General features: G+C 37.3%; 2 protein-coding genes across 3 annotated transcripts in view; both read right to left on the bottom strand.

Moving 5' to 3' along the window:
* The window catches only part of slc17a7a (solute carrier family 17 member 7a), a 31010-nt gene extending 23819 nt beyond the window's left edge, over positions 1–7191 (bottom strand). Inside the window, exons 1-2 of one of the 2 annotated variants that reach the window (XM_067413841.1) lie at positions 7066–7172; positions 5220–5338 (exon numbers count right to left, since the gene is read on the bottom strand). Coding sequence is in view for 1 of the 2 variants with exons in the window: in XM_067413831.1 (XP_067269932.1) it covers positions 7066–7127 (62 nt within the window). In the remaining variant the exon portion in view is untranslated. Of the gene's footprint in view, positions 1–5219; positions 5339–7065 lie in introns of both variants that reach the window. The other variant, XM_067413831.1, reaches the window with a different exon arrangement.
* A 5149-nt stretch (positions 7192–12340) lies between these two features.
* slc6a16a (solute carrier family 6 member 16a) lies at positions 12341–25306 on the bottom strand. The gene is made up of 12 exons (XM_067413819.1): positions 24951–25306; positions 20249–20480; positions 20011–20168; positions 19015–19141; positions 16349–16524; positions 15944–16054; positions 15605–15846; positions 14349–14529; positions 14007–14208; positions 13762–13921; positions 13488–13650; positions 12341–12966 (listed from the first exon to the last, which is right to left on the bottom strand). Exons 2-12 carry the CDS (start codon positions 20478–20480, stop codon positions 12637–12639), a joined length of 2082 nt encoding a protein of 693 aa, XP_067269920.1. The 5' UTR covers positions 24951–25306; the 3' UTR covers positions 12341–12636.
* Positions 25307–25716: the final 410 nt, after the last annotated feature.

Raw genomic sequence — 25716 nt, 5'->3', positions numbered from 1 at the left:
TTGCTGCATACCTCGGTTGTAACGAGTAGTTATTTCAGTCAAAGTTGCTCTTCTATCAGCTTGAATAAGTCGGCCCATTCTCCTCTGACCTCTAACATCAACAAGGCATTTTCACCCACAGGACTGCCGCATACTGGATGTTTTCTCTTTTCACACCATTCTTTGTAAACCCTAGAAATGCTTGTGTGTGAAAATCCCAGTAACTGAGCAGATTGTGAAATACTCAGACCGGCCCGTCTGGCACCAACAACCATGCCACGCTCAAAATTGCTTAAATCACCTTTCTTTTCCATTCTGACATTCAGTTTGGAGTTCAGGAGATTGACTTGACCAGGACCTCACCCCTAAATGCATTGAAGATACTGTCATGTGATTGGTTGATTAAATAATTGCATTAATGAGAAATTGAACAGGTGTTTCTAATAATCCTTTAGGTGAGTGTATATATACATTTTCACAACAGTATAAATAGAATAGCCTACAGAGAACTACTTCTGAGCTCCACAAATCTCATATACACGTCACATCACAATATTAATCTCCCTCTCTCTCTCTCTCTCTCTCTCTCTCTCTCTCTCTCTGTACATCTTTCTCTCTATTTCTATCATTCTGTCACTGTTCCTACAAAAGCAGATCCCTTATAATCCCTTCAACCTCAAACAACATACAATCAGAAAGTGAAGTGAAATACGTGAGAGATGACTGCATATGTGTGTTTGCGTGTTAGGGAGAAGATTAATTTTGCAGCCATATAATGTTTTAATGTAAAACAAAAAAGGGTGTCTCATAGAAACTAGCAATGTGTTTCATTTCTAAATAAAACCTCTCACAACCGTGATTCATGCATGTCTCTCCCCTTCAATCTCCCCCTTCCATCTCTTATCCACAGATAATCTGTAGCCCCACCCTCAGATTAGGATTACAGAAATTATAGACTTCCGGAGATAAATATGAGCAAGAAAAAAAGAGTGACAGAGAGGAACGAGATCGAGAGATTGAGAAAGAGAGGGGAGGAGTGTGTTTGTCCACAATTTAATGCACACACACACATTCACTCAGGAAGATGTGTAATTAAGGTCAAAACTAGTTAAAACAGATTGCTGCCAACAGCAGCACATATGCTACCTACTAATGAGAATGACTGTTGGCTGTAATTAATATTTATTTTACAGTGTATTTTAGCTCTTTCTCTTTATCTGCAGCATCTTAAACCATGTGACCAAAAAAATGGGATTACAGATCATGCACTTCTACATCTCGCTCCACAGTTCATGACGCACCAGCTGACCTGTATATGTGTTTGTGTTTGTGTGTGTGTGTGTGTGTGTGTGTGTGTGTGTGTGTGTGTGTGTGTGTGTGTGTGTGTGTGTGTGTGTGTGTGTGTGTGTGTGTGTGTGTGTGTGTGTGTGTGTGTGTGTGTGTGTGTGTGTGTGTGTTTTAGGCCATCTACTAAGAGACAGTTGTACTGTAGTCCGCAGAAGGGGTGGTATGAGAAATCCTGTCCAATATTGTACTTGTGTCAGCATAAATATATATTACATAGATGCCGACTAACAAGTTTTATCATAACCTCCAAATGCACATCTGCTTACCTGTTATAACAGCACTATCTCAGCAAATGTTTAATAGTTTTATTGATCTCATATGCATACATTGACCTCTCCACATGAATTACAATATCAGGGTCAATTTATTCTTTGGTATAGCCTACACACATTCACTTTCCCATCAGCCACATACCGAATTTGATTTGAATTAACTTTTTGACCGTTAATAAAGTATTCTCTATAGACCTACAGAGTTTTTATCATTAACTAAAACCTAAAATTTGTTACTTGAAATACATTAACCAAAAAAAAAATATATATATATATATATACCTAAAGGATTATTAGGAACCCCTGTTCAATTTCTCATTAATGTAATTATCCAATCAACCAATCACATGGCAGTTGCTTGAACACTGTAAAAACTTTTTGTTGGTTTTTGTTGGTTTAACTTAAAAAAGTAAGTAACTTGGTTGCCTTAAAATTTTGAGTTTATTGAAATTTAAAATTTAAACTGATACAATGAAGGAAATGTGTTTAATAAATATAAACTCAAAATATTATTGTATCTGAACCACATAAAAAAATTGATAAATCATGTTTAAAACACATCAGAAATAACACAATTACCAAATATGCTTACAAAATCTTTTAATAATATTTTAATAAAGGTTGTCGAATCTCAAAAAATGTTCATTGTTTTAATTCAAAATTTTAATTTCTATGAACTCAAAATTTTAAGGCAACCAGGTAACTTTTTTTCTAGTGGTTGTTGGTGCCAGACGGGTCGGTCTGAGTATTTCACAATCTGAGATGCTATCCTATCAATATGGGCCAACATTTCTAAAGAATGCTTTCAGCTCCTTGTTGAATCAGTGCCACGTAGAATTAAGGCAGTTCTGAAGGCAAAAGGGGGACAAACACAGTATTGTGTCCCTAATAATCCTTTAGGTGAGTGTATGTATATATATATATACATATATATATATATATATATATATATATATATATATATATATATATATATATATATATATATATATATATATAAACTAAATGTCAGCTAGTGGCAGCATTTCTCAAAAATTAAACAGACAATGTATCTAAGAATAAGAATAATATTAAATAATATAAAAAATAATATGAAAACTATAGACCAAAATACATATTTAAAAAAAAAAATACAAAAACCACTGCAAAAGTTAAGTGAAAATTTTAAATATAAAAATAATATCTAATTCAAACTATTAACAAAAACTGAACACATAAAGTGTCCTTCAGAATCTTAGCAAAATAGTAAATCATTTTTGCCAACTGATATCTGAATATTGGCTGCATCTGAATATGCATAATTCCCTACTAGTAGACGAAAACAGAATATGAAAAGAGTATGTATTCATCAAACAAGATAAGCAAAAACAGACTACTTCCTACTAGATTCAGAAAAAAATGTAAATAATTACATTTTTATTATAAAAGACATTAATATTAGATTTTTTTGCAGCATATTCACCTGTCAACATATATTTTCAACATCATTTTCAACAAGACAGCAATATGTTTATTCATGATGAATGTGTCAATGAATCGCAGGCAAAAAAATGAACTCAGAATTACAGACCATGCACCAAGCACTTCATGCATCTCATACCTTGATGCAAGTTCACATTCCATGTTTCATTACAGTGTATTTAAGTTCAGAGGTGAGATGTGTAGAAATCTGCTGACACTATACTCACACAAACGCATCAAACATACATTGACACACATGCACTTTTCCCCATTTAATCTTGCTGTAAGAGGATGAAGGCACGACAGAAAAAAATGACATAATCCTATGTCTCCCCCCCCCCCCCCCCCCCCAACCTCTCTCTCTCTATGACCATCACTGTTGCAACTATGTTTTGTTCATCCTATAACATTTCAGCTCACTATAGTTGTTTCAGGTATGGAGAGGTGTTCTGGATCTTGTCACCTATCTGACCTTTGGTTCATTTTATGAAAAATTCTGATGACATTGTACAAAGGTAACAGATTAAAACTCATCCACAAATCTCCCCCACCTCTCCTCTAAACATTTGTTTCTGTTTTATCATCAGTGTTGTTCTACGATTTTTATGCCAAACTCCTCTGACCCTCCCCTGTGTCTATTGAACAGATTGGGTCTCAGTGGGACCGTGTCACCTGGGGAGATACTTCCCCCCTCCTGTCACACACACACACACACATACACACACACAAATATATACATCCCAGCAGCCTGACCTTCACATGCTTTCAGATACGCATCCTAACATGCAAAATACAAATGACAAACAAGAATACAAATCTGAGAGTGAAAAACGGTACAGAAGAAATTACCATATCACCATTAGCTGAACACGTCATGTTGTGTTAAGTTTTGCCTTAATGTTTTTCTTTGAATTAGAAAAAGCCAGAAATCTGAATGAAAATGTAATTTATAGAACAAAGAAATTGATGAGCACAAGATATACAAGAGTTTACAGCTGCAAGCAATTTTTCTTAAAACGGATACATTTTATCTTAAAACGTATTTTTTAAATATAAAAATTCATAATAAAATGTTATTTTAATTTCAAAACTATAATCATCTAAACTTTTTTTGGCATCACAAATAACATTTTATTGAAAGTTAGTGAACTTGGTACACTGAAAAAAAAGGAAAACAAGCATTGTCCAATTTCCTTAATCTTATTATTTGCGATCTATGCAACAAAGTTTCTCTTCTAAACATGATTTCTTTGCTTTCGATTAATGCACTGAAAAAAAGCTGTGTTGGATTTACATGATTTAATCATGTACATCAGTCCACGTGAATCAATTAATTTAAACAAACATCATTTGTTTACATAACATCATGGAATGAAGTAATTTTTAAGTAACCCAATTGAGTAGTCTCAAAAGGATTTTAATATGGCTTCCTTACAACAGTGGTATGCTCACGGGGGGCTTGAGACCCTGCCTCTTTAATCAAATCACGCCCTTATTTTTGTTGTATGGTTTTGTGGTCACTTGACTGATTTATAAGACTGAACTATTTCATTATGTTAATCAGCAATAGCACATAACACATGTCAAGTGCTAGGAAATGCTCTTTAACAACACGTGCTGTCTCAGTCCACAGCCTAAGCAACCGCTCCGCTCTTCTCCACCCAGTATAATGGAAATGGTTCTAATTATTCCAACATAATTAAACATTAAACGCTATTAAACAATATAAAGTCTCCCTCTTATCTATAAAATATATAAAATAACACTTAAGTCCAACAATTTTACTTTTCTCGTCACGTCATGTTGGAGTACTTAATTGGAAATCACATTCACCCCATATAATGTAATCTAGTAGATTGTACATTTTAGAGAATTACAAAACTAAAGTGGTAGTAAAGAGCCTGTTTGAGCTTGAGGGAAAAAAAATGTTAAAATATAAATTTCATTTTGTGTAGGATATAAACTGCTCTTTATGAAACTATAGCCTACTGTTAGCATTGTTATTCCCATCACAGAATGCTATCAAACACAATATCTATGGAAAAACACGATTTTTTTAAAGAAAAATTATAGCATTTTCCTGGGATGAATATAGCTGTTGGATATTGTTAATATACAAATAAACTGTGAGAGTGAAATGTGTGTTTTAAGAGAATTTACTTTGCTGAAGTAGCATCTATTCTTCAGTGAGGAATGGCAGAACGAGAAGGAGGAGAGATGGAGGATATGACACAGGGAAAACTGCAGGTGTGTGGTGTATTGCTTGCTGGCATGCCAGGCTGAAACAGTAGGAGAAGGAGATGCATTGCTGAGCTTTAAATGATTAATCAGCTGCTGATGCTCTCTCTAAAATATTATCAGGGACACAGTCTCACAGCTAAAGCTAAAGAGTCGGAAATCCCTATCAGCAGTTTAGTTTTAACTCAAACTTTTACACACACGTCATAGCCTACCTTTAGTTTCCCACTACACTTAAAGATGTGGATTATTTTAAGAAGAAAAATAATCTTGTATTCGAAAAGTAATAGAACTACATCGCACGTGCAGCATCGCGAAAATGCCCTTCATTTAATCCCGCGAGCTCGCGCACTGAGGAGGACGGAGCTGACTGGTGTGCGCGAGAGGCGAGGAAGTGATGGGAGGGAGCGTTCGGGGATTTGTAGCCGACAGCTGTGTGTGGGTGTTTAGGCTATATGTGTGAGTGAGTTAGTGTGTTTCTGATGAGCTATTTCGGAGCTGGGTTTTAATGTTTAATTGTTACCTAAACGAGTAGCCCTGTGCGTCGTCTTAACACTAAACGAAAAATTAAACTTTAACATTAAAACTAATTGCAACAGCGTATACTGACATGACTGTAAAAGGCTGCAAAACGTAGGCTATTTATTTGACAGAATATAAAACTTTTAGAAAAATATCGAATCCAGTATTTTGAGTAGGCCTAGGCTGTAAACACTGTGGTTACCAAACATTTTTTTTCCAAGCAGTTAAACTTGTTTAAAAGGGATGTACTTTAACCTTTGGGACAGTCCATCCTGTTTGAATGTGGGCCTAAGACTATCGAATTAACAGGATTTTACAAGGTATTTAAAATGTTCCCCCGCCAGCTAAAAGTGTCCAACACCAAATCTGCCATGACAAATAGGCCTACTTCCTGGTCTTAGGTTTAAAACGATACATTTCAGTTTAAATAAATTACGTTATTTAATTCTATAGAACTAGAGCCTACACTTTTTTTTTCCTAGCATGCATATATTTATAGCCAACATTTTTTAAATTAATTAGGCCTATATTGTTATAAAAGTAGCCTACTTTTTATGGAGATTGTATCGAATACGTCTAAGTAGCCTACTCATGTTGAATGAAGACCAAATTTGGTCAACGACTTCCTGTTCTCTAAACGCGGTCCGCTTTATCAACTAGGGCGTGGAATCAGAACTTGTGTCCCGGGACGCGCGAGCTGTGCAGTGATGCGCGGGACTACCTGACGCTCAGGTGGAATAATGAAGTTCATCTGATAGATGAACTTGCTCACGCGTACAGATAGCCCACTAAAGTGAGAGAGAAAGCACCCAACGCCACGCGTCGGATGTCTGTGGCACCGGGTTAGCCGCGAACTAATCTGATCCATCTGGACAATCTTCTCAATCGGACAGAGTGGGTGCATTACGTGCAAACACATTACATAATAACACTTTTGACTGAGATTCAGTCACGACAAGGGTTTGCATCTGAAATCTTGAAGAAAAAGGATACGCACAGAGTAAAGGAACAGAATTACTTTTTGGCAAATTGGCTAATGAACTTTCCACTAGCATTTTTTCCAGACACGAATATAAACTCAACGCGTTTTAATTCCAATGTTTTTCAACACATCAGCTTCTACAAAAACCACCCCTGGGCAAAATTTATTTAGGCCTAAGTAAAAGAAACCAAGAGAATTTTAAAACAAGTAAATGAAAAGTGCTCACAAACGGGCTTGGAGGATGGTAAGATGGTGGTACCTCACCTGTGTATTTTTCCCAAAGTTTTTCCTGCCTGAGCCTTAAAGCGGTCCGGGCGGATCTCCATCCTCGCGACTTCCTCGACCGGTGTGCTTCTGTCTCGTGTGCCTGCCTCTCTCTCTCTCTCTCTCTCTCTCTCTCTCTCTCTCTCTCTCTCTCTCTCTCTCTCTCTCTCTCTCTCTCCAGTTATCCCTCTCCCCTCCCGCTCTCTCTCTCTCTCTCTCTCTCTCTCTCACTCTCTCTCTCTCTCTCTCTCTCTCTCTCTCTCTCTCTCTCTCTGTGGTCCTGATGAAATAATATAGTCCTTTGTAATAAACGGAATTTGTAATTACTTCTTCAAATGTTATTTTTGAAACAACACATTAGCTACAACCACAACCACACATTACATAAAATTAGTAAAATAAATCAAACAAACCAAAAACTCGATAAAAGACATATTTATTTAAAGTCTGGTCTACTGGCAAATTTTCATAAAATCAATAGCTTATATTAGGTTATATCTTACTTTTTATCTTGATCATGTAACTAGTTTATAGTTAAATATCACAATTTGTCACCTGTAGCCTAAATGAAGGTCGTGTTAGGGCGCAGTTTCTCAGCATGAACGTTTATGAGCAGTCTATCGCCACCTTGCGTTTACTAGATGTTTGCAGTTCATTAATGGTATGGATAATAATAGCCGAATCCACCAGCGTCAAGTCAAATTCTTGTTTTCATTATGACAACATTACTAACAGAGTAAATCAGCCTTGGTTTGTAGTTTACACCAATAAACATACATTTTAGGATGCAAAATGTATAGTAACAGCTACATGGTTACCCTTTGTACATGTGAGTTTATAATATATTTCACAAGTGGTTGCTATGGTTTTTAGAACTTAAAAAAAAAACTTAAAAAAAAAAAACATTACCCTGAGACCAGGGGCCTGTACCATGATGGTAGTTTAACAAACTCAGGGTTACAGGATTAGTTTTTCGAGTTGACAAAACCAAAACAATATATTCAGGCTTTTTTTGGTCCCATGATGCTGATCATCAGCTTTCTCTGTCAGCTTTGATCCTGAGTTTAGGAGTTTAGCTGTAACATCAGTAGTGAACAGCCAATCATATGCTGAGACTCGCTTCTCAGAAGATAATTTAAACAGAGGACAACCTATCCAGAATAGCACATAACCTGCTCTGCTATGAGGTTTAAGTTGATGAACACTGCTAAAAGCCAAACTACTTTAATGGTACCTAAAAGCCAGGATTGGCACAAAACTTAAATATATCTAACTGGTCAGCTAAACCAGCTTCATGATATAGGCCCCAGTTCTCTTGGGACCAAAAATTACTGTGAAAACTGATTTGAATTGTATTTGAATTGAACTTAAATAGAACGTTCTCTTCAATTTTATACACTCTTAGTATACTCGCTGTCCAACTAAATCAATATTAATGGGAAACAAATTTTAATGTGCACTATGGGATCTATGACCAAGGCAAGGTAAGGCAAGGCAAGGCAAGTTTATTTATAAAGCACATTTCCTACACAATGGCAATTCAAAGTGCTTTACATAGAAAGGAATTAAAATAGGGATAAAAAATGCATAAGAAAAAGAATACAATGTAAAGAGAATTAAAAATAATAGAATGATGATAACCAAAGAAAAGATCAAAGGTAAACTAAAACAGTTATAAAAATAATTTAAAAAATGATGCATAGATAAGGTGCAATCATTCGGACGTACAGTGGCTCAGAGCTCATTCAGTAAATGGACAGCTGAACTGATGTGTTTTGAGTCTGGATTTGAATGTGGCTACTGTTGGAGCACATCTGATCTGTTCAGGAAGCTGGTTTAGCTGCGACTGGTATAATAGCTAAAAGCAGACTCTCCTTGCTTTGAGTGAACTCTTGGTATTTCTAACTGACTTGATCCTGCTGATCTGAGTGATCTGTTGGGTTTGTATTTAATCAGCATATCTGCAATGTATTTAGGTCCTAGCTCATTGAGAGATTTATAAACAAGTAGTAGAACTTTAAAATCGATCCTAGATGTAACTGGAAGCCAGTGTAAAGACCTGAGGACTGGTGTGATATGGTCATATTTTCTGGTTCTGCTCAGAATCCTGGCAGCAGCGTTCTGTAGGAGCTGCAGCTGTCTAATGGTCTTTTTGGGAAGGCCGGTGAGAAGGCCATTACAATAGTCCACCCTACTGGTGATGAAAGCATGAACCAGTTTCTCTAAGTCTTGCCTGAAAACAAAGCATCTAATTCTTGCAATATTTTTCAGATGATAGTATGCTGATTTAGTTGTGGCTTTGACATGACTACTGAAACTCAGGTCTGGCTCCAAAATCACTCCAAGATTCCTGACTTGATTTTTTGTTATCAGACCTTTAGCCTCAAGATATGCGTTCACCTTGAGAATTTCATCTTTGTTTCCAAATGTAGTGATTTCACTTTTGTCTATGTTTAACTGAAGAGTTTTGGCAAATCCAGCAAATGCATTCATCAATGCATTTGCACAGGGAGTCAATGGGGAGGGAGTCAATGTAGTCATTAGGGTGATAGTGCTAAGTAGAGCTGGGTGTCGTCAGCATAGCTGTGGTAAGCAATATTACCACAGAACATTACCACAGACCAATTAACTTTTTATTTGGCATAGATTAGATATACAGTGATTCCTCAGCATGGCACAAAATTGCAATGGTAATTACAAAATCTTTATTTTAACACACATAATACACACACACACACACTCAGAAAGTATCCCAAACTATACTGTCATATTACAACAGAAGTACATGAACTAAGAGAATTCGCACAAAGGAAGTGAACATGCAAACACCCCCTGCTGTATGCACACAAATCCAAGCATCATCTACAGCATACAAGGTTTTTTAAAAAGCTTTAATGTTTAGTCCAATGACTAAAACCTCACATGTGGACCAGTCTAAAATATAGACTAAAATCTTTATGGTTAGCCTGAAACAGACCAAAAGCATTCTGAGGCCCCCACCAAAAAAACAACAACAACAAAAAAAAACATGAAACGGAGCTGCCTTCTGTATTTGTGTTCACAATACTGATTTAACCTGAGGTCATTTATTTGATCGGTTCTACATTGTTCTTCTATCAGAGTACAATTCAATGTCATGTCATATGAATGTTAACCCTTTTCTCCCTGTGCAGTCGTAGTTTGGCATTGTAGAGTCATGGTTTAAATTGTATGGTATTGAGTGATTAAACGTTTTAAATTGCAGCATGTGTGGCAGTAAGTTTGCAAACGTCTCATTCCTTAGTGTTCATGCATGCCTCCTCAAGCAGCACATTGGCTAAAGACACATTGACACGATCTGTAGTAATTCTGTGGTGCTGGACTAGTTTACCTGCTGGCTGTTAAAAACCTGAAAATGAAAATATATGTAGATACACCTATCCGAAGGGTAGGTGATGCTTGAATATAAATTGTGCTTCCTCCTTGACAAATTTGCTTTAACCTAATATTTGTTCAGCCTGTGACATTTTGTCAGGCCGTTTATGTTACGGCCTGTGGCTTAACACAAAAACAACAATATTGGTATTTTACTGTTACTGAATACTAAAAAAAAATCTCTTAATTCATGTCAGAAGTAACTGTTGACATAACTATTAAAGGGATACTTCAGCGCTTTTCATATTAAACTATGTTATTCCCTTAACTTAAACGAGTTTATACATACCTCTCTCATCTCAGTGCATGCACTTAATCTCTCTGTCATGCGGTGATGATCTGATAGCATTTAGCTTAGCCCACTAAACCCAGTTCATTCACTATGGAACCAAAGAGAGATCAAGTTAGAAGTACCAAACACCTCCACATTTTCCCTATTTAAATACAGTTACACGAATAGTTGAACGATCAAGTATGGTGACACAAAATAAAACATGATGCTTTTATTAAGTGGATTAAAAAGGAGAACTATAATGTATGGCGGAATAGCACTTCTGAGAGTACTTCGACTCGGCGCAGTCAGAGAGATTAAGAGCACGCACTGAGACGAAAGAGGGATGTGTCAACTCGTCTTAGTTAAGGAAATAACAGTTTAATATGAAAAAGCGCTGAAGTATCCCTTTAATAATATACAATAAAATTTTATTTTGATATTACAATACATTTAGGCTAAAACTGTGTTATTAATAAAGTTAATGGCTAATTGTTCCATACTTAAAGAAATATTTGTAACCTCTAAATATCATTTCTTTGGGGAAAATGATTTAAAAATATTAGTATTCTAGTAATATGGATAATTCTGATATTTTTTTAAATTGTATTAGTCTTCCACCATTTACCTTATATTAAGTAAAACTTTACAAATAGGTTTTATTTGTTAACATTAGTTAACTACATTAGTTAACATAAACTAAAATTGAATCTACAGCATTTAGATTTAAAAAAATACATTGGTTAACATTAGTTAAAGCACTGTGAAATGATGTAGTATATAAACAGTCCACGTTCGAAGTGGAACTTCAGCACACTGCATCTGAATTGACGCAATGGGGATTTTACCTGTATAGAAACAGTGTAAGAGGGCACCATTAATACACGTCATCAGCTTTTATTGTCTTCAGGAGCCATTTGTAAGTAGCGTATGGTAAAGATTAATCAATAATGGAGAATATGGGCAAGCGTTTCAGGAAGTGTGTGCCTCCGTGTCCCAGGTTTCTGGCACCTGAGGACACGCTTGACCAGTGCATTTTGTGCTCTTATTATGGGCAACCTCTTATATTCACAGGCGCTCTGCTAATGCCATCAGGGACTGTCGTCGGCCAATGAAATTAGGAGTGTGTTCACATGTGCTTCAGACACCAGTTATGCTGACGCTGTCCCCATAGGGTCAATATGCAGTCTCGTTCCTCTTCGTTTTAATCTGAGATGTTATATTAACCAATATTAAGAGAATAATAAATGCTGTAAAAATATATTGCTCATTGTTCATGTTGCCAAAGGCATTAAAGGGATAGTTCACCCAAAAATGAAAATTCTGTCATCATTTAGTCCCCCTCAAGTTGTTCCAAACCTGTATGAATCTCTTTCTTCTGCTGAACACAAAGGAAGATATTTGGAAGAATGTTTGTAATAGATCTGCAAACTATCCCTTTATCTAATGGTAATAAATAGGAACTTATTGTAAAGTTTTAACCTACTTTACTCAAGTAACTATAGTAAAAAATAAAAAAACAATTATATATATATATATATATATATATATATATATATATATATATATATATATATTCTAAATGCCATGAGTATAACTACTGTCATTTGGAGAAGCTGTAATCTGATATATAAATAAGTGTGGACACTCATTAAGAGGCACTTTTGGTACAGTCCACATTACTTAGGCCAAGTTAATGTGGGGATTCAAGAAGTAATTCAATAATTGGTGCACTCGCAACAAGTGTCCCTCTTAAAAAAGGGCCTCAGTTGACACATTTTTCATGAATATTCATTAGCATAATGAGAATAAATGGAGTCTATCTACCTCCCCTCCATTAAACAACTAAAATAATGATGATTATCTGCTCAAACACCTGTTTTCTCTCACACTCCAGTGTCTTCCTCCTCCTCCCCATCTTCCTGTTGTGGAAGTAGTCTGTAGTGTTCAGCACCTAGTGGAAGGAAGGTGGAAAGGGGCCGAATCCTGTCTTCATCCACTGGGTAGTGATGGTTATTTGGCTCTGGCTCTTCAGAATTGCATTTGGAGTATCGCTCTCTTGGAGGCTCAACTTCGCCCTCCTCCCCTGGTAGGCTCGGCCCCCCTCTGAGGAAGGAGAGCAGATAGCCAATGGGCACCGGGAGAGATGCTACGATGATTAGCATGGACAGCATGATCAGAGCCCATCCAGGATACTCGAGGCTAGCTTCAGAACCCTGTCAGAGAGAAATACTGTTCATCACACCGGGTGGATAATCAATGGTGTCCAAAACAACAATGGAGCCCACTGACTTTCATTGTGCACTACATTTGACTTCATTTTTTTGACTTTTAAAGAAATCTAATACACAAATTCAGCAAATAATCATTCAATTAATCAAAAGTGGCAGTAAAGACATTTATAAAGCTACCAAAAAAAAATAATATTTAAAATAAATGTTGTTCTTTTGAACTTTCTATTCCTCAAGGAATCCTGAAAAAAAAGTTATCAAAATATTAATTAGCACAACTGTTGTCAACACTAATAAATAATATTTCTTAAACAGCAAATTAGTATGATTTCTAAAGGATCATTTGATACTGAAAATTTAAAAATTGCAGCATTGATGAGCATGAGAGACTCAAACAAGGTTTTTAACGTCAGGAAGGTGAGTATAAATGATAACAGAACTTGTATTTTTAAAGTTATCTAAAGTCATCATTCTTTTTTTACAACTTATTTCAGTTTGTATAATACCGTGGTGTGGTTCCAGGCTGTGTAAGTGGGCCGTTTGAAGACCATACGGAGAAGACTAGCAGCCAGCAGTCCCACCATGCTGAGCAGGCACACATATTTCCACAAATAGCGATAAATTACCGGAGGGCGCCAGTGTAGCATCACCTCCACATCATCCAAGAAACTGCAAAACAGTGAGCAAATACAACAAGGATAAAAAATACATTTAAAAAACTGCACAACAAAAAAGTATTAACTTCAGCATATAAATAAATGATTTAACATTTCATCTCACCGATCAGCACCGTAAACCCATGCCACGCTGACAGTTTCAAAGATGACAACGATAATCAGCGGCAATGTTGCAGAATAATCGTCAAACATGGTCACAAAATAGTTGCCACTTCTTTGAGTGAAGAGCAGGCCAATGAAGAAGCCCAGGATACAGCAACACACTGCATGTTATACAATAACACAGCCAAGTTACGTGACAGTCAGGGCACAGTATCCTTTAGTATTAGCACATCTATTTGAGTGTACCCGTCAACATGGTCTTGTGGCGGCCCAGCACTTTGAAGTTGTCCATGAGCGGGGTAAGAATCCCCTGCATGGTGCCGAACATGGTGGAGAGGCCCAGATTCAGCAGCATGAGAAAGAACAAAGCAGACCAAAATGGACTTGCAGGAAACAACGCCATCGCCTCCGTAAACGCTATAAACGCCAAACCTGTGCCCTCCACTCCCTGAGCAAAAGAGGATCATCATAGATGGATGGATGAACTCTCACAACCAGAAATAATATCACTATGGCACTGTATGTGAGATTCATTTAACTGAGTAGTAATAGAATATGCACTGAAGCGCATGCATACGTTAACCCTACCTTGCTCATTTCTCTTTCCAGGTCACAGTCAGTGATATTCGACCCTAGCATAGTTCCATGGTGGCTGTACCATTCTCTGTAGTCATGAAGAGACACTGATTTGGGGTCAGAAATGTTGAACAATGGCCACCAATGCTGCGATGAACCTGTTGTTGTCATTTCCGCCATCCGGGCTACATTACTGCAAAGTGACATCAATTGAAATACAAATATGAAGAAATTATACACATGCTAATTTAATGAAGAATAATTTCAAGATATTTAGCTGGATTTGCTATGCAGTTTGGTTTGAGGGGACAAAAACTGAATAGAAGTGAAGATGAATAGAAGTATGTATTGTTGAAAAGCCTTCACAATATATAATGATTGATATGTAAATTACAGTATTGCAAATTACAGTATCTATGTTGGGAAGGTCTGTTGGTTGTGCTCACTGGCAATTGTAAAGCGGCTCCCAAACCTAGAGAATAGTGTACATCTACAATAACATTATTGACTAGTTTAAATGTATTATTATTATTATTATCACGAATACTATTACTATTATTATAAATGACAAATGCTACCATTACTCCTATATTATTATCATCATCATGAATATTATTGTTGCTACTACTACTACTACACGCGATAGGATAGCGCTACAATCAACCAGAACAACGAAGGTGAAGCGGAGCAAGTTAACAGATTAAACTTTTGCCGTATTCGGACGGCAAACTCTGAACACATCTTCCCTTCTTAAGAATGATTTCAGTGCCGTTCTTTGTTCTTTTCTCATAGAAAAGCTAAACTCCAAGTCTTCCAGAGGCACGGCCAAAAGCCAATTCGAAAGACAGCCGTTCGCCAGCTTCTTTGTTAACAAGACGCACGCAGAACCTACCCAAACCGTCATTATGTTAAGCCCGCCCACCGACTCCATACACGATGTGATTGGCCTGACCAGCGTTTGGTTTTTCCAGTTCACTCGTCTGTTGAGAGTTGCTAGACGACACTCGCTGCAAATTAGATTTGCTGCCGCTAGGGTGCGTCTACATTTCTATACTAATTACCACCACCACTACTACTATTATTATGTATTTTTGCAGCTTTGCAGCTTTGGTGAGCATAAGAGAAAATAATTCACATCAACCACAAACTTTTGAATGGTAATGCATCCTATAAACCTTTTCAAGAAACTTTCATAAATGTAATTAAAGTGCGCATTTAAATACAATCATATTTCAAGCAAAAACGAAAGAACACAGATTCTTTCTTACGTTGCAACACAATCCAGAGCAATGTTCTTGGCTCTGAAACCAAGGACCACAAAGACAACTAGAGAGGCCAATACTGAGGTCATGAAGTTGATGCTAGAGACCATAATGGCATCCCGGTGGCAGTTGTTATGCACAGGGTTGTAGGATGAATAAGCGATCACAGAGCCGTAACCCAGACCCAGTGCAAAAAACACCTGTGTGGCCGCCTGACGCCACACCTGCACTTCCCCCCAAGTCTCCAGCTAATACAAACAGAGAGAAATACTGCATGATTACAAAATCACATTTGAATACAACTTGATTTGACATGCCTTTATGGGAGTGGTGTGAGCTCATCACCTTAGGATAAAACATATATTTGATGCCCTCTATAGCCCCGTCCAACATGAGCCCTCTGATGAGAAAACAGATCAGCACAGCGTAAGGGAACACAGAGGAGAAATACATCACCTGGAGAACAGGAAGAGACAGATCAACCATTTAAATTTATTTCAATAAGAACATCTGTTGATTCATTTCAGTTAAACATTTTGGCCCTTCAGGAAAACCTCACAAGGATAGTGAAACACCCTACATTGTGAGGTAGATGGCTTGATAAACAGTTAAAAACTTTTATTTGTCATTGCAGAAACGCAAAAAAAGGTTTGTGTGAGGGTTAGGGGATAGAAAATATCATTAGCAACAGTAGATGTACCAGAAAAGTCCCAACCATGATTAAAAAACAAACATGTGTGTATTTTGTACCTTGGCAGAAGACTTGATGCCCTTGATCATTGCGAGACACACTATAGCCCAGGCGGCAAGGAGGCAACCGGTCATGATAGGGTTAAACTCTCCTGACTCATCTATGGAGTCTGAGATATCCAGAGCTTTCCTGAACCAGAAATATGAGGTAGGAGAGCTTGATGTACATTCCTTCACTAAGATGGGAAGATGAGATCAACACGTACATTAACCTTTTGTAACAAAGAGATGCTATATAAAAAAAAGTGTGTAGGGATGTGCGTGAGTAACTGTGTGTAGGGTAACTGCGTGAGTAAAAGTGGAGTGCTTACTCTGCATTAATGATTTGACACTTGTAAAAACACTATTTGAAATGAAGAGTCAATTTCCTTTGTGCAGCTGTCTGGCTTAAAGGGTTAGTTCACCCAAAAATTAAATTGATGTCATTAAAGGGGGGGTGAAACACTCAGTTTCAGTCAGTGTCATGTCAATCTTGAGTACCTATAGAGTAGCATTGCATCCTGCATATCTCCGAAAAGTCTTTATTTTTTTTATAATTATATAAGAAAGATGCGCTGTTCCGAGTCTTTCCGAAAAAAGCCGAGCGGGTGGGGGCGTGTCATGTGAGCGGAGCTAAATAATGACGTGTGCAGCAGCGCGCTGCAGTGAGGAAAGTGAGTCGCTCTGTGAGGAAAGTGATTCGCCCGCCGCGTGAGGAAAGTGATTCGCTCTGTGAGGAAAGTGATTCGCTCAGTGAGGAAAGTGATTCGCCCGCCGCGTGAGGAAAGTGAGTCGCTCTGTGAGGAAAGTGATTCGCCCGTCGCGTGAGGAAAGTGATTCGCTCTGTGAGGAAAGTGATTCGCTCAGTGAGGAAAGTGATTCGCTCAGTGAGGAAAGTGATTCGCTCTGTGAGGAAAGTGATTCGCTCAGTGAGGAAAGTGATTCGCCCGCCGCGTGAGGAAAGTGATTCGCTCTGTGAGGAAAGTGATTCGCTCAGTGAGGAAAGTGATTCGCCCGCCGCGTGAGGAAAGTGATTCGCTCTGTGAGGAAAGTGATTCGCTCTGTGAGGAAAGTGATTCGCCTGCCGCGTGAGGAAAGTGAGTCGCTCAGTGAGGAAAGTGATTCGCCCGCCGCGTGAGGAAAGTGATTCGCCCGCCGCGTGAGGAAAGTGATTCGCTCAGTGAGGAAAGTGATTCGCCCGCCGCGTGAGGAAAGTGAGTCGCTCTGTGAGGAAAGTGATTCGCTCAGTGAGGAAAGTGATTCGCCTGCCGCGTGAGGAAAGTGAGTCGCTCAGTGAGGAAAGTGATTCGCCCGTCGCGTGAGGAAAGTGCTAATACAGATCGACCGCCGGCCTATCAGTGGGTAAGTCAGTAGCTACTGGTTATATCACCTGTTTAGCATCCTACAAGCCAGCGCTTTGATGGGCGTAGGCTGTTGCTCTCTCTCTCCCTCTCTCTCTCTCACGCGCTTCCGGTAGAATTGTCCGTAAGGCCCATACAAGGAAATTCCGCCCCCACTAACGTCAATGGGGACGCATGATCTCAAAAAACTTGCCGAAACTTATGACTAACCGGAAGTAGTATTTTTGACAAAGAAATACTCCCATCAAACGTCCACCTTAACTTTTGAAACTTTGTCTATGTTTAGTATGGGATTCCAAGTCTTTAACAGTGTAAAAAGATCAGTATGCATGAAACAGCATTTCACCCCCCCTTTAATGACTCATCCTAATGTTGTCCCACACCCGTAAGACCTCTGTTCATCATCGGAACACAGTTTAAGATATTTTATATTTTAGTCCCAGAGCATATGCAGTCTATGCACACTTTACTGTCCATGTCCAGAAAGGGAATAAAAACATCATCAAAGTAGTCCATATGCGACATCAGTTAGTTCATTAGAATCTCATTTTGGTCCAAAAATAACAAAATCTACGACTTTATTCAGCATTGTCTTCTCTTCCGTGTTCCTCAAATAAAGATTCAAACGGTTATGAATCAGTGAATCGATCAATGGTTCAGATCGCCAATGTCACGGGATTTCAGCAGTTTGGATCGGGTGTCAAACTGCCATACTGCTAAAAATCACGTGACATTGGCGATCCGAATCATTGATCAATTTTTGGGTGAACTAACCCTTTAAGCAAGAAACGTTCTCTTCCATTGATTCCCTCACCTCAAGTTTAACTGTTGGGTTTAACTGTTGTCTTTAAAGCTTAGTGTTTTCATTAATACTTTTATTTTATTTTAATTTCTTTTAAATGTACGTTGTAAATGTATTGATTGGTAAGTTTTTGCTTTTAAAGAACACACATTTCCACAAAGGCTACAGTAATATTGTGTGAAATATTATTACAATTTAAAATAATTGTTTTCTATTTGAATACATTTTATTTAATAATTCCTGTGATGTCATTTTCAGCATCATTACCCCAGTCTTCAGTGTCACATACTCCTTCAGAAATCATTCTGATATGATGATATGATGCTCAAGAAATATTTATTATTATTATTATCAATGTTGATAAATTAATTAAAATATTTTTTTTTTCAGGATTCTTTGAGGAAAAGAAAGCTCAAAAGAATACAATATAAAAAAGTCCTTCCTTTCACTTTTTATAAATTCAATTTTTTAATATATTTTTTTAACAATTATTCCAAGTGATTCTGTGTATGTGAAGTACATGCCTGTTTGGTTTGAGATCATATCTACAGGACACTGTTCCCATGGCAATGGATACTGGAATGAATTCCCCATATAGAACAGAGACCAGGCAATGATCACATTATAGTACAAGGCCACGAAGAAACAAACCTGAGATAAAGAAAGAGCACAATGACATCTTATGGCTGTATAGATGCATGATTAAAAAAAAAAGAGTTAAAGTTTAAACATACACAGTGTCAATATCTTCACTTGTTACATTACTGTAAAGCAAAAATAAATCCTCTCATATTTGTGCAAGATACCAACATTATACAACGTCTGCCATCTGATCTGATAATGTTATAATGACGAGCTGATAATGGTCTCATATAGGCACACATAAAACTGCACTCACTCCTCCTCACATACAAACACAGAATATATACGTCAACATGTATGTATGGACTGCAGCCATTTTAGAAAGACTTCTCACAACAGAGAACTAAAGCTGGCTGCGTTCTTTAAGCCAGTCTCAGAATAAAACTGATGCTTCTGTTTTGACAGTTCTAGTCAGCATGACAAATATTTTCTCAAAAATGTCTAATTTTATTATGTGTAAACTACACAATATATTTGTGGCTTTTTTGCCTGTGTTGCAAGACACATTTCCTGTTGAAACTCTGTGGCATTACAGAAGCTGAGGCTCATAAATCAAGTTAAAAGTGTCCCACGCCATGTAACCACCAGACGCAACATGATACCTTTCAGCTCATTTTAAATATAAACTCACCAATAATATCTCTGGAAAATATAAACACACTATTTTTATCCATCTTTGTTATAATGTCTACTATGCACTAGAAAGAAAGAAACAAAACGGGCAATAATAATAACGATGCTGTTAAATTATGTTAAATGTATTATGCTGAAGCAATTATATATTTTATTATATATATATATATATATATAAAAGATATCTTAAAACATATCTGATGTTCTAATACAGTATAATGCTATAGTACAGTATAGTGATTTACCATGCAGCTTGAGTAGCCTACACCTGCGAGGCGAGGCGATATGTGTTTCCAGACCCCAATGCTGCCCTGACGGATGCTCTGCCCAGCTGCCAGCTCCATGAAGAACAGAGGAACCCCAATAATGAGCAACAGCACAACATACAGTAACATAAAGGCACCTGAAGAAAGAAAGTGTGTGATTACATTACCAATCATTAAAATTCACAAACACACACACATTCAAATAATTAAAAAGTACCTCCTCCATTTTGGTGACAGAGGTAAGGAAACCTCCAGACATTGCCCAGGCCAACGCTAAAGCCCACTTGGGCAAGCACATACTGCAGCTTACTGTCCCACGCTGGCCTGTCGTCCTCCTGCCCATCAGCACCTGCAGACCCCACTACATCATCTGACGTCACCAAAGCCATGTCTGATCGGCTCTCAGCCAGCACACACCCATCCTCATTGGTCAGTGGTGGCTTCTCCATCTAGAAAGGCCACAGAATTTGTCACTGAATATCGGAGAACTACTAGTCAGTGTTATTTTAGTTCATGTAGGCCTACTTTTGTTGTATTTATTAATATTTTCAATTATCCTTTATTTCTTATATTTCCAGTTTTCATTTTAGCTCAGGTTTTTGTAATTTTGCAATGTGCTTTTGTCATTTTTATTAGTTTTGTATTCCAGTTTTAGTCATTTTAGTACTTCAACTTATTTCATTTCCGTTAGTTGTCAAGGCAACCTCATATTTAATTAAAAAAACAAATTTAAATTTTCATCCAATGTTTACATTTTATTTCAGAATTCTATAAACGATTTTTATAAGCTTTAGTTATCAATAGCAGCACTGCTTCCAATACAGCTCCTTGTTTTAACCATCATGGGTAAATTGTGAATAGATTTATTTTATTTTAGCTTTCCTTTCAGGTTCTCAGCAATTATCATGTCAACATAAAATATAAAACTGTGACATACAATATAAAATGTACCTGTGTTCAACATGTTTCTGAGTTAACAATGTGCAACATGTGGGAAGACACTTTCTTGGACAAGTACACCCGTTTCGCAGAAAACCACGGGGAACCGCTAACCCTTTATCTTGCTCTTTGCTTCCCTGTATTTACTTCTCTCGTTTCCCTCAAACTCTCTCCCTCTTCCCTGGAGAGATGTGAATAGTTTCATTGTGTTCTTTATGTAAGTTGGAGCTAGTAAAGCCAAAAAGTCCAGTCCACCTTGCCCTCTCCCTCCTTCCCTCCAGCTATCACTTTTCTTCTCACTTCAAGGTAAACAGAAGATGATAGTGTAGAATGTACAACACAGAGAGCAAAAAAAAAAAAAACTGAGTGAAGAGAATGTAGAAAGGATAAATAAATAAGTTGTATTACATTATTACCATGTATAGATCCATGTTGTTTTATTCAACATCACGGTATTACAGGTAAAAATTTAATAAAAGATAACATTAATTCTGTTTTTACTTTCCTCTGTATTTAAAAAAAACTATACGTTAAATAATGTATTATAAACAAATTTTGTGTGCAAACTTTCATTCCTTTCACTGAATTGTATAGCATATCTAAATCTTAGAAATAATCCAGACATTCAGCAGTGGAGATAAAAAGCTCAGTTGAACACAGACAAAAATGGAAGTGTGTACTTCACAACCGGTCTGGTTAATTTAGCCATTAATAAATGTTTGCAACTTTACATACAGTTCCAGGCAAATATTTAACAGCAAAAAGATGGCAACCACAACTACAGCATCTGAGTCCCATTGGCTCAAAACAAATTGACCTTAAACTGTCAGCATAAAACACATAACATTTATCAATATACAGAGGACCTCCTTGTGAACACACAACCAGACCTGAATCTGGACACTGTAAACAATTATTTAGAAAAAAAGTTACCTGGTTGCCTTAAAATTTTGAGTTAATTGAAATTAAAATTTTGAGTTAGTACAATGACATTTTTTTGAGATTCGACAACCTTTATTAAAATATTATTAAAAGATTTTGTAAGCATATTGGGTAATTGTGTGTGTTTTATTTCTGATGATGCAGTGATCAAAGATCTAATCAAAGATCTTGATCAAAAATTTTATGTGGTTCAGATACAAAAATATTTTGAGTTTCTATTTATAAAACAAAATTCCTTCATTGTATCAACTCAAATTTTTAATTTCAATAAACTCAAAATTTTAAGGCAAACAGGTTACTTACTTTTTTAAGTTAAACCAACAAAAACCAACCAATTTTTTTTACAGTGTAGGCCAGTGAATTGCTCGGAAATCAAAAAGCTCTGAGTCGAAGCAAGTTTTCTAGTTTGGGCTCCAGACAAAAAGAAACTATCTATCAAAAGTGGAAGAAACAGTGATGAACCGGCGACAGGGTCATGGGCGGCCAAGGCTCTTTGATGCATGTGTGTGAAGGCTGGCCCATGTGTTTTCTGATCAAACAGATGAGCTACTGTAGCTCAAATTGTTCAAAAAGTTAATGCTGGTTCTGATAGAAAGGTGTTTGTTGCGTTAGGGTGCTCATGCTGACCCCTGTCCACCGCAGTGTGATGCTCTGGGCAGTCTTCTGCTGGGAAACCTTGGGTCCTGCCACACCCTTCCACAAAGCAAAAATGGTTCAGGAATGGTTTGAGGTGTTGACTTGACCTCCAAATTCCCCAGATCTCAATTTAATCACCCATCTGTGGGATGTGCTAAACAAACAAGTCTGATCCATGGAGGCCACCCCTCACAACTTACAGGACTTAAAAGATCTGCTACTAACATCTTGGTGCCAGATGCCACAGCACAATTTTGTGGGTTTTTAATATTTATATTTAATTTCTATATCTCTTCTTTCTTTCAATGGTTTTATATAACAATCAAATAAAAAAATTTAAAAACTATACAAATAAATTAAAATTATTTTATTCGAATTTGAGTAAATATATGAATAGGCCTACGTTTTTTTTTAAAAAACTTATTTTTTCAACCACCTTTTTTTTTTTTAAAGATACACATTTCAATTAGTTGGCAAATTCCATAAAATTTTAAATGAATGATTCTTAAATATCATTCATATTATAGTTTTTAAAAAATGTATTAGTTTAAAAAAATAGAGCTTTTTTTTATCAATACGAATCACAAACTAAGATTTATTAAAAAAAAATTGTTTCACTCATTTTAAATGTTTAATTCATAATATGAATCATATGTATTCAATTAAATTTCACACAGTTTTACTCTTCACTGAAATGCGCAAATCAAAAAGGCTTAAAAAATTGAATCCACTTTGGATGACAAAATACAGATTCTCTTTAGAATTTAATTCTTTTCTCGCAAAATATAAATGTGTCTGTATACATGATAATATCTGGCTGCCTCTATTTCACAAAAGTGGTACTGAAGGTATTAAAAGGAATTAAAAGGTTAAAAATCCCTGAACTGTGGCATGACAAAGTCATAAGTCTGCATACAATTTCACAGCTAAAGAGGCCATGTGGGTAAATGCAGACTTGAAACAGCCGGGTTCAGCAGTATTTGCGCAGTCTGAGGAAGGGCCCAGCTCGGGGATCTATGTGCTCTCCACTGTTAGAGTGGAAAAGTACAGATGTCCAGAACTCTCTCTAGCAAAGAGAGAGCAAGAGAGCGTGAGAGAAGGAGAAAGAGGTGTGTTACTGCGTCAGAGCTGGAGCGTCTAGTCATTCTTTTGTTGACTGACGGGCTGACATTGTGAGGTGGAAAGTTTTCAAGGTGTCCGGTGCCTCTATGAGGACCTTGCGATCTTCTCTGTGCCCTAAAATGTTGTTTTAAACGGCTATATACTGTCAAATTACACGATAAAGAAAGAAAAAAAGCCAACTGAAAGTAGTGGGAAAGTGAACAGATTTTATTTGCCTCTTTGTTATTTCTACAAATGCTTTTTCTACGAGTGGCAGTGACCTTCCCACTCATCCCGTTATTTGATTGGTTGTGCTATTTCTCTGTGCCAGCCTCATTTGATTTCCCTTAAGCCACACTATGCATGATAACACATGACTTGTAGTCTACATGCAGACAGAATCTACACCATGTCAAAGCCACTGATTGTTTAATGGAAATAATCACTCTTGCTCTCCTTGTGGGTACCCATGCCGTTTAAATCCATGTCATCTTGAAAGAAGCAGAAATGTATTTGTGTTTCTTATCTCTAATTTACCCTGAAGCACAACTTTTCATATTTCCAAACTACACTAGCAAATGTTATGATGAAACAAAAATGTTTTCTCTTTGCAACAAATGCTCAACTTTATGTTTTTGAAATATAATCCATTATGTCATTAAGAATATCAAATTCAATGTTACTCATTATTTTTAGAAGATTTGTTTTTCCAAATTCTACTGCATTTTGATCAATCAATGCCGGTTGCTTGTATTGTGCTATAGGGCTATAAATACGTTGTTTGATTGATTGTTTGACAATGTAAGAAGCTTTAATTGTAAACTAATACCCAAGGTGGTATATTTTTGGCTGAAATTTATGCAACATCACCAGCGTGGTGCAAATTTGGCAGCTGACAGCATTTAAAGGCATGCCATTCCAATCAACCGGGAATATATTTCGCAACCCACCAATGTATTAACGCTCATTGATCCAACTGTAACTAAACAGTAAAACCTGTTTAAACTTGGCACAATTGAGATCAACAATTTATAAACATAAGCATATGGCCTATTGAATGTATTAAAGACAACAACAAAAAAATTGACCTAGTTAAAACTTTTAAGCCAAAGCAAGTCTCAACTGCAACTGGACAAAATTTGCTAGTTTATCTATTGTTGGGTTTTTTTCGGATAGAAACGGGTAAACAAGCACCTTAAGCTATAGGCAGATGCATGTAAAAGTAACTCTTAAAACTCGGTTGAAAAGTTTTCGGTTGCAACTCATGAGACGAAAACTTGCAGCAACAAATTCTGTCTTACCTTTTGCTGCCCGTTTCAGGGGGGAGTTGCCCTGTTGTAGTTTTTTTGTTTAAACCGCTAATCTTAAACTGGCAGGCTCTGCGTTATCGTTCAAACCCACTGCAATATTTGTACCCCACTCTTCGGGTGGCTGGGAAATCGCCACGTTGGAGGGCTCCGAATGTACAACTTTGGTAAATGGCATATGTTGACGCCAGACCCTGAAGTTAATCGCGCTGTCATTGGAGACCCGCTCGTGAACTGTTTTACCAACGCTGGAACGAGGCCCCGCCCCTTCTTGACAGCTCTTTGTGTCACATTACAGAGCACGCGGAGCTCCATTTTGGGGTCTGCGCTCGTCCCTTTAATATCTGATTGATAAAATAACTACTGAGGTGTATAACGCCCCCTAAACTGTTATTGTTTATCAGGTAGGGAGCTTATGTGGCAGCAAAACGAGAGTTATGCATGGTAATGCATGACTGGTAAGCTCCACCTCGCGCCCCGCCTCTTGTTTATATTTTGCAAAAGCGCACTGCTCTTCACGTGCGTCGGGAGCTCACTGGCCTATAGAAAGGCTGTGGATAAGTAAAGATATTAGGCTACATTTGCTTCAACAGTAGAAGAGCAGTGACAAATGGTTCTAGACGTGACACTTACATAACTCATACATTTCTGCCAAGAAGACCAATTTCACTTTCCTAACACGCGAGGGCGCCATCGCCTTAGCCGACCACCTCTCTTAGATTTTCTCTTGCACCCCTCCCCCTGGAAGGATGCATCTTTT

Source organism: Pseudorasbora parva, chromosome 2, assembly GCF_024679245.1.
Source record: "Pseudorasbora parva isolate DD20220531a chromosome 2, ASM2467924v1, whole genome shotgun sequence".
Classification (NCBI taxonomy): domain Eukaryota; kingdom Metazoa; phylum Chordata; class Actinopteri; order Cypriniformes; family Gobionidae; genus Pseudorasbora; species Pseudorasbora parva.
Note: the sequence above shows the minus strand (reverse complement) of the source record. Positions and strands in the feature narration are given on the sequence as shown.

Bases quoted from the DNA above. Each gene is read 5' to 3' on its own strand.
- slc6a16a (XM_067413819.1), bottom strand. From the start codon at position 20,480: ATGGAGAAGCCACCACTGACCAATGAGGATGGGTGTGTGCTGGCTGAG. The intron at 16,525-19,014 runs GCATGTACTTCA...TTCCCATCTTAG, and splicing joins TATGATCTCAAACCAAACAG to TGAAGGAATGTACATCAAGC. The intron at 14,530-15,604 runs GTAAGAAAGAAT...GTCACTTTGCAG, and splicing joins GCTCTGGATTGTGTTGCAAC to TAATGTAGCCCGGATGGCGG.